Consider the following 14882-nt stretch of genomic DNA (forward strand, 5'->3'; position numbering starts at 1 on the left):
ATAAATAAAACCTATTTATATATATATTTTTTTAGTAACAGTGAAAGGTAATCACAAACCAATCAGAACCAGACATTACATTTTTCATGTCTTATCCATTTCTGGACAACGCAGCCAACTATCTATAATTCGCTTTTTTTGGTAACCCTTGACTACTGTTCCCTGTCATTTCAGTGTCAGTTACTTCAGTCGTGGCGTCTAATAATAATATAGTCCTACAAGATGTCGAAGCTGAATAACAACTATTATTGTTAGAATGATATGCAGAGTGCGTGTACATGCAAATGACAAGATGATTAACTATAACTGATTTGCTTTAGTAGGCCATAATCAGCATTAGATGACACCTCTCACAGGGGTTATGCCACCCCAAGGTTTCCAATGAATGTAAATGGTGAATGTACTGCATTTATATAGCGCTTTCACAGACCCAATGGCCACCAAAGTGCTTTACATTTTGCCTCACTTTCACCCCTTCACTCACTCATTCATACACTTGCGGTGGTGTCAGCCATGCAAGGCGCCATCGAGCTTGTGGGGAGCAGCTGGGGTTAGGTGCCTTGCTCATGGACCGCGACACTTGGTCAGGTGGAACCGGGGATTGAACCACCAACCACCGGTTTGTAGACAACCTACATGAAACACTGAGCCACTGCCGCCCCAATGTAATCAGAAATTTGTGGGTTCATATTACCTCTTCGAGAAAACAAGAGATCTTGACAGCAGGGTGACAACATCTCTCTACCATTCTCACATGGTGCTGAGTAGCATTAAGAACAAAGCCTGCTGGGATGTTTCTGTGCCTCCGGGCAAACTCATACACATACCTGAGGGAGAGAAAATAATGACTTTGATGTCAACATGGTAAATCAAAGCCCTTCAAGTTGTGAATCATAGAGAACAGGATATTAGGCTCTATATCAGTAACTTCTAATCATAAATCACTAAAAGTGTTTCTTTGATTTAATCCCATCAAAGCAGAGCACAATCCTCATGTTTACTCATGGATGGGGGTGTGCTGTCACCAAAATATCCTTTTATGAAAATGTTTTGTCATCATGCTCCCAAGGCTTTTAGAACAGAACGATTCATGTGACTACACCATTTCAGCTTCATTATATGTAGATTTTTGATGAAGAGAGGTAAGAAATAAAGCCAGAATTGTATGGACTAAAAGGGTTGCAGTGGTCTGTTTCTTTTTTCAGCAAAGCAAATGTAATGACATGACATTGTGTAAGTGATTTAGATGAAAAAATAGGAAAAGATAGGAAAGATCGATTTTTTTTCCTTGTTAAAATTATAAAAGAGATAAGTTATAAGAGATAATTATACTTTACTTAAAAAAAAAATGTGCATCTGTTATTTCTCTGCCGATTTCACTCCTCATCTCCCAACTACTAAGTACTGGTTCTGTTCCTCTGGAATTAAAAACTGCTGCTGTCACTCCTGTCCTAAAGAAACCCGGCCTTGACCCCACCAACATGGCCAATTTCAGACCAATCTCAAATCTACCATTTCTATCGAAACTGCTTGAGAAGGTGGTCTCTGCCCAACTTCAAACACACTTGTCCTGTATGAGTTTCTGTCTTCTGCTGAACACAAAGGAGGATATTTTGAAGAACGATTTGGAACCAACAGTTGTTTGGCAACAGCAAGAGTATCCCTTTAAATAGAAGTTCTGACCAAGAGGCCTCCCCTGGGGCAAACCAGCCCAACAAGCAATTATCACTTCCACCTGTCTATTATGCCCATTTATCTTTCCTGAGTAAAAAAAGGGGAACTACATTTGCCAAAGCATGTTCTACAAATCAGGTAATATTTGCTGTGTCCCAATTCAAAGGCTGCATGCATCCTTCGTGTCAAGACCAACTGTGTTGTCATAATTTATTAGACTGACATGGAAATGGTTGTGGCAGACGGGGCATATAACACCTCTGTTCCCTCCTTCAGGGAACAATGGTTACAACAGTACAGTAACCGAAAAGTTTTCAATGAGACAGTCATGTTCAACGTTACGGCCCAGACACGCGAGGCAGTGCTATCTAGTGATAGTGCTATCTTACGGGGCCAGGAATGACCGCAACCAAAAAAATACACAGGTGGAATACCATCTTTTAAAAGACGCAACATCACCCGTGCTTGCTTTTGATCATACCCAAGTGAGATGCCACAACAATTGTCGAAAACAATCGAAAAACAGTCTTTCGACGTAACGTTGAAACGTGACTGACTGATAGGGAAATGAGTTTCCTTCTCTAATCAAGCTATACCTGGGACAATATAGTTTGGAAAAAAATAGAGAGAGACATGGCTATTCAGAGAGACTTAATAGTCAATGATTTTGTCTAAGGTAATATAATTGGGATACTTCTTACGAATTAATGTATTCAGAAGGAAATGATTAATTTAATGATATAATACGATTCAGAAGATTAATTGGGGCATATATTCTGACATATGGTAGGCTACTGTTTCAAGTCAGTGTTAAGTTGTTCTTAGTCAGAATAATTAGTAACTTTCAACTAAGATTATTTCAAAGGGCTCCAAGTTTGACAATGCATTTCAAGGATTTCTGAGGACTTGTTGATTTGCGTAGTAGTGCTAAAGAGAATGACAGATGAAAGATGATAGTGACCAGTTGTTAAGCATGTTGCATTGATCCCTTCTGTTTTTATTTCCATTGATGAAACCCAAATCACTGTGGCCTTCATAGGTATTCCTGTGGGACAAATCTCACCTGACAGAATAGTTCTTCTTGTATTGAGTGTACTCAGAGCAGATCTCCTCATTTGTGGGCTCAATTAGTGATGGCAGCTCATCTGCAGAATACCGTAGTGAAGCCAGACACAGTTTCCTCTCATGACCCTGAAGTGTGCAGCACTGCTCAATGCCTGGATGTTTGGGGAATGGAGAGTCATTTCCGCATGACTTCTCAGAGATCTCTGTAGCCTTAGATAGAGATTATTATATTAATAAAAGCAAGAAACACAACACTCCAAAAAAGGCACAGAAAGCATACCTCGGTTATGGGCTGACAAAATGAACGTTTTTGTTCAGTGAATTTGTCTAGTAAATATGATGTCTTTAATGATGTTTCATTACAAGGTCACTTGTCACTGTTTCTCTGGTGGAGTCATTAGGCCACATTAAAAGGGGGGGGGGGGTTGACTGCGATTTCACTTTTTTCATTTTAAATAGTGTGTAATGTTGCTGTTGTTGCATGAACAGTATCTGCAAAGTTGCAGCGCTGAAAGTTCAGTGTAAGCAGAGATATCGTCTTTTTAAAATCAGGAAGTATAATTGCCTACAAAAACGACTCGATTGGGACTACAGCTGGGTTATGGTACGTCACTAACCCACACGTTTGCATTGACCCTCCCTCCGGAATAAGCAGAAAAGAACATGGGCATATTTCAGCAGCTCCAGCTCGTCGAGTGAGTTGTTCATCCACCTGTAAGGTCTTCTGTATTCGAACTTCCCACAGACGCTGTACTACGTCAGCAATGGATACAATTTATGTTTGATTATGTTCCTGAAAATAACGATCGTAATCTAGCTCTCTGTGCTGCGCATTTTACGGAAGACAGCTTCCAGAATCTCCACGAATTCAACACCGGATTTAACAAGAAACTATTACTAAAACATGAAGCAGTTTCAACTTTAAAACCAGAGGCAGCATTTGTTGGGCCACAACCTGTAAGTAGGCTAAGACTTAATCCTTTTAAATGTATTTTCATGTATAATTCCAGACGTAGCCTTGTGTTTTATTTTTTTCAAATGCCAGCGCTGGCTTTATAGCCACTATAGGCTACTAGTAATGCTATGTCTACGAAAAATGCGTACAAACATTATGGACCTGAATTTTGTATAAGTACTAATGTTTTTAACGTATTTTTCATGTATATATACTTTATGACGTTATTTTCGATTTGATCAAGAACGTAAACTTGCCAACGCTGTTTGTGTTTAAAATTAGTAGCCAGTCAGTTGCTATTTTTGCCAGTCAGATGCTATTGTGTAAAACAAACGTGCATAAAGTTAAAAAATGTAGCAAATTATCATTCAGAAATGTTTAGTAAGAGCCGTGTGTAGTGAGGTTCTGTTTGACTCTCTTCATCGCCGCTTTCTTGGTCTGATTCTGCCTCAAACTGATACTGCAGTTCGACACATATTTACATCTGGACCGGAGCTCACGTTTCACCCGTAAAGGTAATGGGCGTTAACCTTCCGGTCAATGTGAACGACAGTTTAGCCAATCACAACACACCGGCCCAAACTAACCAATCTGAGCCCACTACGTGTTTCTGAGGGAGCGGTTTCATAGAATCAGGAAGTCAACCGCTCGTTCAGGGGACAGACGAGAGCGCGGCTGACAATACAGGTGAAGTTTATGAAAAATAAGACTTTTAAAAAAAGAAAAACCACGAATACATGTTAAATTGCACCCCATAAACACAATCATGCAAAGAAAAAAAGCAGTCAACCCCCCCTTCAATCAATTTATCGTAGAACCAGCGCAGTTTCGAGTGCAGAAATCATCTTAGAAAAGGGTTCATGTGTGATTCATGAAACATTTTTATGCTGCCAATCCAACGCGTTCTCATCCCAAAGCGCCATATAGGACGCTTTTGCAAAAGCGTAAATATCCAACGCACATGGCACCCTTTAACGTCTAATGAGACGCTTCGGTTAATGGTTAAGTTTAGGTATGGTGTTGGGTAAGGGTTAGACCACTAGGGGGCGCCTTCTGCCCAAATATATCTGCGTCTCATTTCACGTTAAAGGGTGCCATGTGCGTTGGATATTTACGCTTTTGCAAAAGCGTCCTATATGGCGCTTTGGGATGTGAACGGGCTTGCCAATCCCATCGTGCGAATGATCTGGCTGAAAACAACCATCATATAAATGTCATCATGCCGCTAAAATCCAGAGTTTAAAGCCTTGGCTTTAAAGTTTATGAAACGGAGAAAGTAACTGGTCAAGAAGAGGAAGTAATCTCATGACCATTTAAATTGAGAACTGTCATTTTTTGGGGTTTTTATTTTGATAATGAATGGCTGAAATGTCAAGTTAGCAATATTAGAAGTGATACGTTGTGTGTGTTTGTGTCACATGCTTGTCCTGTATCGTGTAGCACACGTGGTGTTTTGTGTTCCTGTCTCGATCCCACCTTCCTTGTTATCTCATTATTGGTTTCATTTGCCACACCTGTTGATCCCTCATTACATGCCTGATTTGTCCCTTTTATAAGTTCCTTGATGTTTGCAATCTGTTTTGGACCGTTGTCTTGTAAATGTCTGCTGGTTTCCCATGACTAAAGTTGTTTTGTTTCATATTATGTTATTTCCCCCTTGTGGGTTCTTGTTTTATTTAGTTTCTTTTATGAAATATATCACAGTTATTTTGCAATTGAGTCCTCACCTAGTTTTCTTTAGTTGTCACATAACTGTTTGTGTGTGAGGCACCTTTGCAGTCAGGTGGATTTAATAAAATAAAGATATATAATATATATGTATATCTAGATGTGTAGCCTAAAGCTAAACCCCTGAGAGAGAGAAAAAAAAAAACATTTTTTTTTTATTTTTTGTATTTGTAATGGGTCACAGACACCCATGTAGGCTACTCTAATTTCATTTAATTTAAATTTGACATTCTAATCAGTCATATAATAGTTAATGATCGATTAATGAGCTTCAGGCTCAGTCTAATCGAAATAAACAAAATGCTCTCATTACAATTCTCCACCAGATTTATTATGCTGCATGCAAGTTCAGACTAACTCAAAAACTAGCGTACACGAGCTGAGACCCGACGTGTGATTTGATCGTAGCCATCGCTCAAATAGCCTTTATTTTGATAATGCCAAGGTTTTCATGGAAACGACCATACACACAGTTTTTTGTCGTACTTTTGTTTCATAAACTAGGCCCATTATTTTTATTGGTATGGAGACAATCGGATACATCATGGTTTTCGTATGTGCAGAGTTTGAAACCCATTAAAACAGTCCTTGAGTTTAGAATTGTAAATGCAATATGAGTAATTAGACAGTTCAGATGAGGACATTTGTTTGAGTAATTATTTTTTAATGACATGGATGTAAGCTGTCCCTAGGGAAAGACACTGATACATTGAATGGAGCAGCAAGTAACTGCACACCCACACACCAACTAACATGCATTGTAATTAAGTGTGCAGAGGACAGGGTCTCTATAACTGACTGGATTGCAAGAATGTTTCTAGAGTTGTGCTGAAGTTGCCTCTAGTCGGGATTCATGTAATTATCTCCATGCACAAATTAAACGACAAGTTTTATTTGAATGTGTAAGAGGCTATTTTATAAACAAAGCCTGCAAGTAAGGGGCCGCTTCTTATTTTAATGGATGTTCGAGATAAAGGGCAAGAATCAATAGGACGAGCGGGTGAAATTAGATTGGGAATTGTTACGAAGCATATTTAAACTCATGTCATCTGCATAAGTACCACAACCATGTCAGAAGAACATGTGTGCTAGCTGCCATGCCACCGCTCAGACTCAAACAGCTTGAATTTTCTCCAAAAACAAACTGCTCTAAATTACAAACTCCAAATAATGGCTAAAATTCATTCATTCATAATTATTCATTCATTATTTATTTGTAGAGCACATTTAAAAACAACCCATGGTTGACCAAAGTGCTGAATAGGACAAAATAATCAATACAAAGATGAAGTAAATAGAGACCCTGTCCTCTGCACACTTTAATGCAAATTAATTACAGTGCATGTGCATGTTAGTTGGTGTGGGTGTGCAGTTACTTGCTGCTCCATTCAATGTATCAGTGTCTTTCCTATCGGCATATAAATGAAATGACACGCCGTGTTTAGAGAAAATAGAACCCAGTGGTAACAGATAAAGAGAGAATAATATCTGAGCTAGAATGGATCCCTGAGGTACACTGCAGGAAAGATGTGCTGCTGAGGCAGTGCAATTTCCAATACATACAGATAATGTTCTATTAGATAAAAAAAGAAACAGTGCCATGAATGCCTAAATTCTTCAGTCTAATAATGAGGGTTGAGTGATCGACCATATCGAAAGCAGAGCTCAGATCTAAGAGGACCATAGCAACAGCACTCCGGGTATCTGTAGCCAGCATAATATCATTAGTGACTTTCAGTAAAGCGGATTCGGTACAGTTTCCTAAATCCTGACTGGAAAGTATCATAATGAATTTGTACTCATGTAGGAATGTAATTGATTAAGAACGACCTTTTTCCATGATTTTCAAAATAAATGGAAGATCAGAAATAGGTCTGAAGTTACTTAAATCAGATGTATCGAGATTAGGTTTTTTCAATAGGGGAGTGACTGTGGCATGTTTTAAGCAATCTGGTAGCATACCAGTGCTCAAACAAAGGTTGATAAAAAAATAGGATATCAGGCCCTATGATATCGATAATTTGCTTAAAAAAAGTATGACGGAATAGTATCATTAGGACAAGAAGTAGGTTTTAGATGTTCAACAATGTCTTTGCAGGTAGTTAATGAAATGGGATCAAACATGCTCCAGGTAGCTGAGCAACTAGGCACTGGACTGAAAACAGGAGAGCTCTGCGTTGTTTCTGGTCTTAACCTCTTATCTTTCTGCTAAAAAAAAGATGAAAAATTTTCACATAAAGTGTCAGACAAAGTGGGGAAAGCATCAGCCACAGGGTTTAAAACAGAGTCAATGGTGGAAAATAAAATTCTTGGTCTATGCTGATTTTTGGAAACGATTTCAGCAAGATATTTTGATTTGGCAGACTTGACAGCTTTCTGGAAAACATGAAGAAATTCTCTCAAGATATCATATGACACCTGCAGTTAATCCTCGAGCCATTTGCGTTCTGCTAGTCTACATTTTTGTCGGAGTGAGTGGATCGAGTCATTAACCCAAGGTGAACATTTTTTATAGAATATTTACATTTTAAATGAGTAATGATATTAACAATGTCCATGCAGGTATTATTGAATAAACTTAGACATGCATCAGTCTCCGGGGATTCAGAGATTCATTTCGTTGTTAGTAGTTCATTAGCTGCTTTATAGGCAGTGGAAAAGTCCTCACAAGCTGTGGATGAGAAATAACAAACCCAACGTGTCTGAGCCTAAATACGAGGCAGTTGTGAAAGTGACGGACTTATACGAGAATCCATTGTCTCTTATGTCCATATCTGTGATAGAAAATCCATGAGCAAAGACAAAGACCAAGATGTGACCATGAACATGCGTGGGACATTGTACATATTGAGAGAAATCAAGAGAATCCAATAGATTACAAAAATATTTGGTTAGCAGCTTATTAGGACAACAGATATGAATGTTAAAATCACCAAGCGGTAAAATTCGGTCATATATTGCTACTACATTCCCCAAAAAGTTCGCAAATTCGCTCAGAGATAAATTGTTGAACTGTGGGGACCGGTAAACAACTGCGCATAATACTGGATTTTCTGTGTTCATTAAGGACATTTGAACCTCAAAGCTTGTGTAAGCGTCTGTCGAAATGAAGCGGCCTTGAAAATAGTTTTTAAAAACAAAGGCCAAACCTCCCCCGTGACCGGAGTGTCTTGGAGAATTAAAAAATGAGCAGTTTTGAGGAACAAGTTCAGAAAAAGGGCTTGAGTCCCCCAATTTAGTCCAAGTTTCCGTCATAAACTGGACATCCAGATTTTGTGAAATAAAAAAGTCATGCAGAACGGAAGTCTTATTTACCAAGGATCTCACATTGAGTAATGCCATCCTTGGCGGCAGAGAATCGCTCTCAGGTTGAATCCCTCTGTTTAGCGGGCGCAGAAACTGAGGGTTCACTCCACCTCAACAAGCCGAGTAGACACACCATGGAAACATTGAGGGAGTCAGGAACAATAGGCCGACGACTCCGGAAAGATGGATCCCATACAGCACAGCGGACAGAAGAATTCACGCTGGCTTTCAGTCTAGTAGCGGCACCTCCTTGTTTGCCGTGTCTTCTACTGTGTTTTTTTGCGAGGAAGATTAGGTGTGCCAACACAGTTGCTCCGGGATATTCATCCAGGGTGCTGAGGAGAACGGGTGAGAACCGCTCCATAAATCCTTATTAATATTAATGACTGAAGTTTTCAAACCTAGCAACATTTGCCGATCATAAATAAGAGTTGTAGGCCATGTTTTGATCACAGAGAAGCAGAAAATACTGAAAATAATCCACAATAGAAAGAACGACAGACGGCTTGCAAAACACAGCGGCGCCATCTTGTCAGTGTCTCAAAATGCCTCTCTTCCCACGCTAGTCAAATCTATCTTATTTCAGTTGACAGCCACTGCAATGGTCTGGCTAAAGCCTGGAACACACCAAGCCGTCGCCAACGAACTAGCGCTGATGAAAGCCGACTGTGTTGTCGCCTCTCGTCCGCTCTCGTCGAGGTAAAAAGCTGCACTTGAACACACCGAGAAACTGCAGCCGACTGTCAGCTAGAGTGTGCGTTCTGCGCCTGCGTTTAATGAGCCAACTGTCTGTTTCTGCAGATATATTAGCCTAAATTTGTCATTCAAAAAGGAAAACCGACGTTGCTGGGTGCAGATACACATAACATAAACAAAGCAGCGCTTGCTTACCCTTTTGAATATCAATCCTGCTAAACATTTTCTTTATTCCACTCCGCTCATGTTAATATTGAAATATTCGCCAAGGAACACTCAGGTAAGAAGATGTAACATAAGAACAGCCTTCTATCTATACCGTTGTGACTTCTTTGCTTGCTGTTTTGCTTTTATTCTCGTGCACTGACTCTTTCACTAAGCTGAACAGCCAATCAGAGTTCTCTCTTTCCCCAACAGCCCGACGGCGATTTTACATGTCGAATCGGATGAAACAAAGCCGACGAGGACTATTTTCAGCCAACGGAACCGTGCATATCACACCGAGGAAACTTAGTTGGCTGACGCACAAAATCTGCAGACAGCCGACCGTTGGCTTGGTGTGTTCCGGTCTTAACAAACCACTGATGTACTTAAAGAATTAAAACAAGCTTGATGACACATGAAAATGTATGAATTTATAATGAAGATCAAGCCAGAGAGATTTAGCAAGATGTGAGTTATATAATCAGGCATAAAAAACGTCTCGGTTACGTATGTAATCCTCGTTCCCTGAAGGAGGGAATGGAGATGTAGTCCACGTGTTGACTGATTGGGATCACACTATCTTCGAGTACTATTAAAATGTAATTGGTGTGTGTGAAATGCATTACACACTCCGCCCCCATGGCCGGGTATAAATACGGAAGTGGATGAATGCACTAGTTATTTTTCACTGAGGAGCCAAGCGTAACTCTGAGTCAGCAGTGGTCCAACAATATTGGCGATGGGACTACGTCTCCATTCCCTCCTTCAGGGAACGAGGGTTACATACGTAACCGAGACGTTCCCTTTCAGTTGCTCACGTTCAACGTAGTCGACATGTTGACTGATTGGGATCCTAATTAAAACGCCATCAAGTGCTGCCTCCTTCCAGTGCCTAAACAAAAGCCTCCAGATCCCCCCTCAATTAAGGCGGGAATAGGACAGGACTTTGGTCAGGAAAGACACTGCTGTTCCTACAGGACCACTGGGAAAGCGTTCCCTGAGCATGGAGGAAGGGACGCTGTGGAAGCCACATCCTGGTAACATGGTAACAAGGAGAATACACATGGAGAATACACATTAGAACTGGTTGGGTGACCGGGCAGTCACCCACCCTTTTGACTAAAAGGGGGAACTCATCTGCAGATAAGAATTGTGCACATATCCATTCCATAGAAGGGGAATGGTGCAGCAAGCTGTGAAGAGAGCCCACGGGAAGCAGCGGTTCGATTAAGGTGTCGCCTAGCCCTTAACTCTAGAATATCTATCAGCGAAGCACTATTGTGTCAACGGTCTAAGCGGGAGCATACACTTATTTAAGAGGAGCTCACCACCTAAGTGGACATGTGAATCTCGGGAATTTCACCAAGATGAAGGCAGCCGCTTTCAGTGGGCCAAACTCTTAACAGGTAAGAGCTGGTCTGAGGTCCTAAGGCTTGCATTCTCTGCACGTAAAACCGCAATGAAGTGGATGGACCTCCTCCAGGCAGTGCTTGCAGGCTCACCGCCTGGTCCCAGTTTAAGGAAGGGGTAAGAACCTTGGGTACATATCCAGGCCAGGGTCTCAGCCTGCCTGAATTCCAGGCACAAGTCGTTGACTGAAAGCAAGTGAGTAGAACCCTCTAGTAGAGACCATGTGAGCACAAGAACTGTATAAAAAAAGAATTCACTGGCTGCAGTGGCTCAGGGGCAGTCTCTGTATTGCAGTAGCACCAGAGATACAGTAGGCCCGAGTGGATAAAGAGGGGTGCATGGATGACCCTTGCTCCCTCAGGAACCTGATGATCAGGACATCCCATACTTCTGACGGCTTCCGACTTCTAAACCTCCCCGTCCAATTCTTTGAACGTGGGTGCCATCTCTGCAATGTATTCAGTGGAGATCAGGAAGACTGTCAAGGGAACTAGATCTGGTTGGGCCAAAAAGGGGCAACTATAAGACCTATTCCACTCTTGACTTAGCACAGTAGATGCAAGCGACATGCATGCACAAGATAGGAGTATTGCTCAACACTAGTTGTGATAATTCACTGAGCTTCAGGAGCATTTCTGATCAACACCTGATTGTGATGAAATTCACTGAGTTTCAGGAGCATTTCTGCTCAACGCCTGATTGTGATGAAATTCACTGAGCTTCAGGAGCATTTCAGTTAAAGCTGCCACATAAACAAAGAGACTGAATGTGATCACTGAACCAAACACTAACACTTGAAAGCAACACGGACTGAGGTGCGCACTTGTTCAGCAAGTAGGCTAAAGTGACCTGCGCATTCATTTTAGCTTATTGTAATGCATTCAATTAAATAAACACTTGTTAGGGATGATAGTGTTGATGATTTACCTTGGATACAAGCGAGAGTGAGCCTGCAGTGAATTTGTGCATTGAGCGCGGAATAAGGGCAACAACAACACATATCTTTTGAGGATGTCAAATGATTGACCCGCCACAAGAAAAGACACAACATTGACCCGCGTTCTGTTTTCTATCATGCGCCGTACATGTTTACGATGAAGTAATATGCATGCAAACGCACCAGGGTTCGATAGAATCAAGTTGAGTGTGAAACCAGACCAACGCTGCGGGGGGCGCCGGGAACAAACGTGCTCGGGTTCTGACCGCAGCAAACAAGCCCAATGTAAAAGCCCAGTGGGATAGTCATGATGATTGTTGATGAGACGTTAATTGGATTAATTATTTGAACGTGCTCCTCCTGAACTATGTTCAGTGAAACATAATTTAAAGTGAATGGGAAATTACACTGATTAGTTGTTGTTGTTTTTTTGCATGTTACACCCAAAACACACCCATTACTCATTTTTTAAGAGAATAGGGACAATCCTTTTAAAAAGGACAATCCTTTTAGATCCTGCACTGGGTGCGCTGACCATTTTTTCCCCATTGTTAGACTATCAAAAGTGGATTTGGACTTATCAAATTAATTTTAAATCCTAATCTTAAGGATTTATGCAGACTTAAGTGTAACATGAACATGAATGTGAGCTGGAACAGTGATTTTCTTTTTTCAACCTTAGGTAAAGTAAACCTTAGGTAAGTTAGTTTATTATTGAAGTGGGGATAGGACAAGAAAAGTTATTCTAACTTCTTCCTACCCCCTTTGAACATGATTGTTGTTTGGACCATCTGTAGATGATCTTTTTTTCTTGATGTTAATGATTAACTATTTATTTTTACTTTTTATTCAGTTTTTGCTGTTGTGTTTTTTTTTACATGTTCAATAAAGAGAATAATAAAGTGTACTAAGTACACTCGCGCTGTGGGCTTTACATCATTAAAATAGGGCCCTATATCTCAATAAGAACTTCTATAGATGTCTGACAGAAAAAAAGTAAATCTGGTTAGTAATAAGTGTCCTACCATGCATTTCACCCTTTTTTATATAAAATAAATATAAAATCTTTATATTTCTATATTTTTGATGCATTTGCTTTTTTAGTTTTTTTTTGTTTTTTTTTGTTTATCCAACCAAAATGTGACATCTGCCCAACGAGCTTGATGTCAAACAAACGTTGGATTTAGAGGTCAGCCCGGATTTAGAGGTTTTTATAGCAAAATCTAACGCCTGACCGATGTTACAGTCTACATCCTCTGCCTGCTGGGAGCATTTACCATTCCTCAACACCTGGTTAGCACTGCTTTCTCTCTCCAGTAGGTTTTCATTGAAAGCATTGGTAACCCCACTTTCAAATTGGCAAGTGATTGATTTAGATGTGATCTAAACTGCTGTTTAATAAAAAGAGGATAACCGATGGTTAAGTTGAGAACAGTGTGAAAGTCTTCTTTTGTGTTTCATCTAATGACTATTGTATTTGCATAAATTTTCCCTGACACTTGGTATTCATTTGAGTGGTGTTTGGTTTGTCACTAAATTGCATTCAGGCACAAAACGCCACTATTGTAGAGGACAACCACTTACTCCTTTATCATAGCAGTCAGGACTGGCATCATCTTTGCAGCATTTTTCTGCAAGCTTGGTCATTTCATCTGCCACACAATTCACCTCCTCGAATGTGCCATTCGGGAACTTTTGACTGTAGAGGACAATGAACCTGCAGCAGGATCAACGAGAAACATAACATATCCAAGCATGTTCAAAGAATCTCCTTTATTTTCCTGTTTTTTCTTTTTTTCACATACATCAAACAGAAATGCAGGAATAGCCTATTCAGTGGACAGAATGAATGGAATTAAGCTATAATTGACTAAATAATTAACAAATTCTTAATAACATTATATTTGAGAATTAACTATTTTGAGCATATAAAGCAGCAACAAGACGTGTTATAGACGCGAATTTGATGTGCTATTCCCGTCTTGTGTGAACGCACAGTAACACGCCTAATGTTTGACGGACCTGCTCAAATAACGGTTGCTATGATGTGTGATTGGACAATGGCCGTATTGGGGGAAGGGCTGGCAAAAGGAAAATTGTGTAAATCCTGAAATAACTTTATACTTGCATTTCTTTGAATTTTTCAGTTCCAATGGCTTTGAGCTTTTGGCAAACATTTTCTTTGGTATAATTCTTGCCTGTAGAGATACAAAAACAAAACGAAAATTAAATCGATAAAAAATAAGCACAAATGCACTAATCAACATAGCAGTCATGAACTATAATTTATTGTCCTTATATGGCTGATTTATTCATGGCTCTAGCTATAATATAACACAATTCCAATGTATATGCTGACTTAATATTGTAAGCTTCAATCTAACATCATTAACACAAATTCACCATGTAAGTGCCAATATTAAACATTTAAACTGAGATATATTGACAATGAGTCAATAATGATTTTACCTTTTACCACTGTGGAAATGCAGCAAAATACCTTAAGATTTATTAAATTAGATAAATCTGATCTTCCTACCTTTGTCAGCAAGCAACGCTGGAACTATTAACACAATTAAAATGAGAGCTGTGTTCCTCATATTTTACCACAGGTAATAATGTGACAATTTCAAGACGAGTTCAAATTAGGAACTGCCTCTGCATTGCAGTTTTACAAGAGACAAAAGTGTGCATAGTAAAAAATTAACTTCAGTAAAAACAGACAGTTATGTAAATGTTTAAATGCAAACAAGACTCTGGTTTTCCCCTTGACCCCATGACACAGCTTGACAGCTAAAACACTAAAACTTTTTGAAAGCAGTGATTGAGTGGTCTACAGAAGCACTTTTGTGAACATTTTTAAAGGCAATTTTAAAGTTGATCTAAATTAGTCAAGATTACTAAAGT

The 14882-nt window shown here is 39.8% G+C and overlaps 1 protein-coding gene across 2 annotated transcripts in view; it reads right to left on the minus strand.

The window, feature by feature from the left end:
- Positions 1–14638, minus strand: part of gc (GC vitamin D binding protein) — a 30903-nt gene extending 16265 nt beyond the window's left edge. Inside the window, exons 1-5 of one of the 2 annotated variants that reach the window (XM_089130144.1) lie at positions 14515–14638; positions 14104–14173; positions 13560–13692; positions 2738–2949; positions 695–827 (exon numbers count right to left, since the gene is read on the minus strand). In XM_089130144.1, the coding sequence (XP_088986270.1) occupies positions 695–827; positions 2738–2949; positions 13560–13692; positions 14104–14173; positions 14515–14575 (609 nt within the window). In that variant the 5' untranslated portion in view covers positions 14576–14638. The remainder of the gene's footprint in view (positions 1–694; positions 828–2737; positions 2950–13559; positions 13693–14103; positions 14174–14514) is intronic. The other variant, XM_039650025.2, reaches the window with a different exon arrangement.
- Positions 14639–14882: the final 244 nt, after the last annotated feature.

The sequence above is a fragment of the Pimephales promelas genome, chromosome 4 (assembly GCF_988280905.1).
Source record: "Pimephales promelas chromosome 4, fPimPro1.hap1.1, whole genome shotgun sequence".
NCBI classification, from domain to species: domain Eukaryota; kingdom Metazoa; phylum Chordata; class Actinopteri; order Cypriniformes; family Leuciscidae; genus Pimephales; species Pimephales promelas.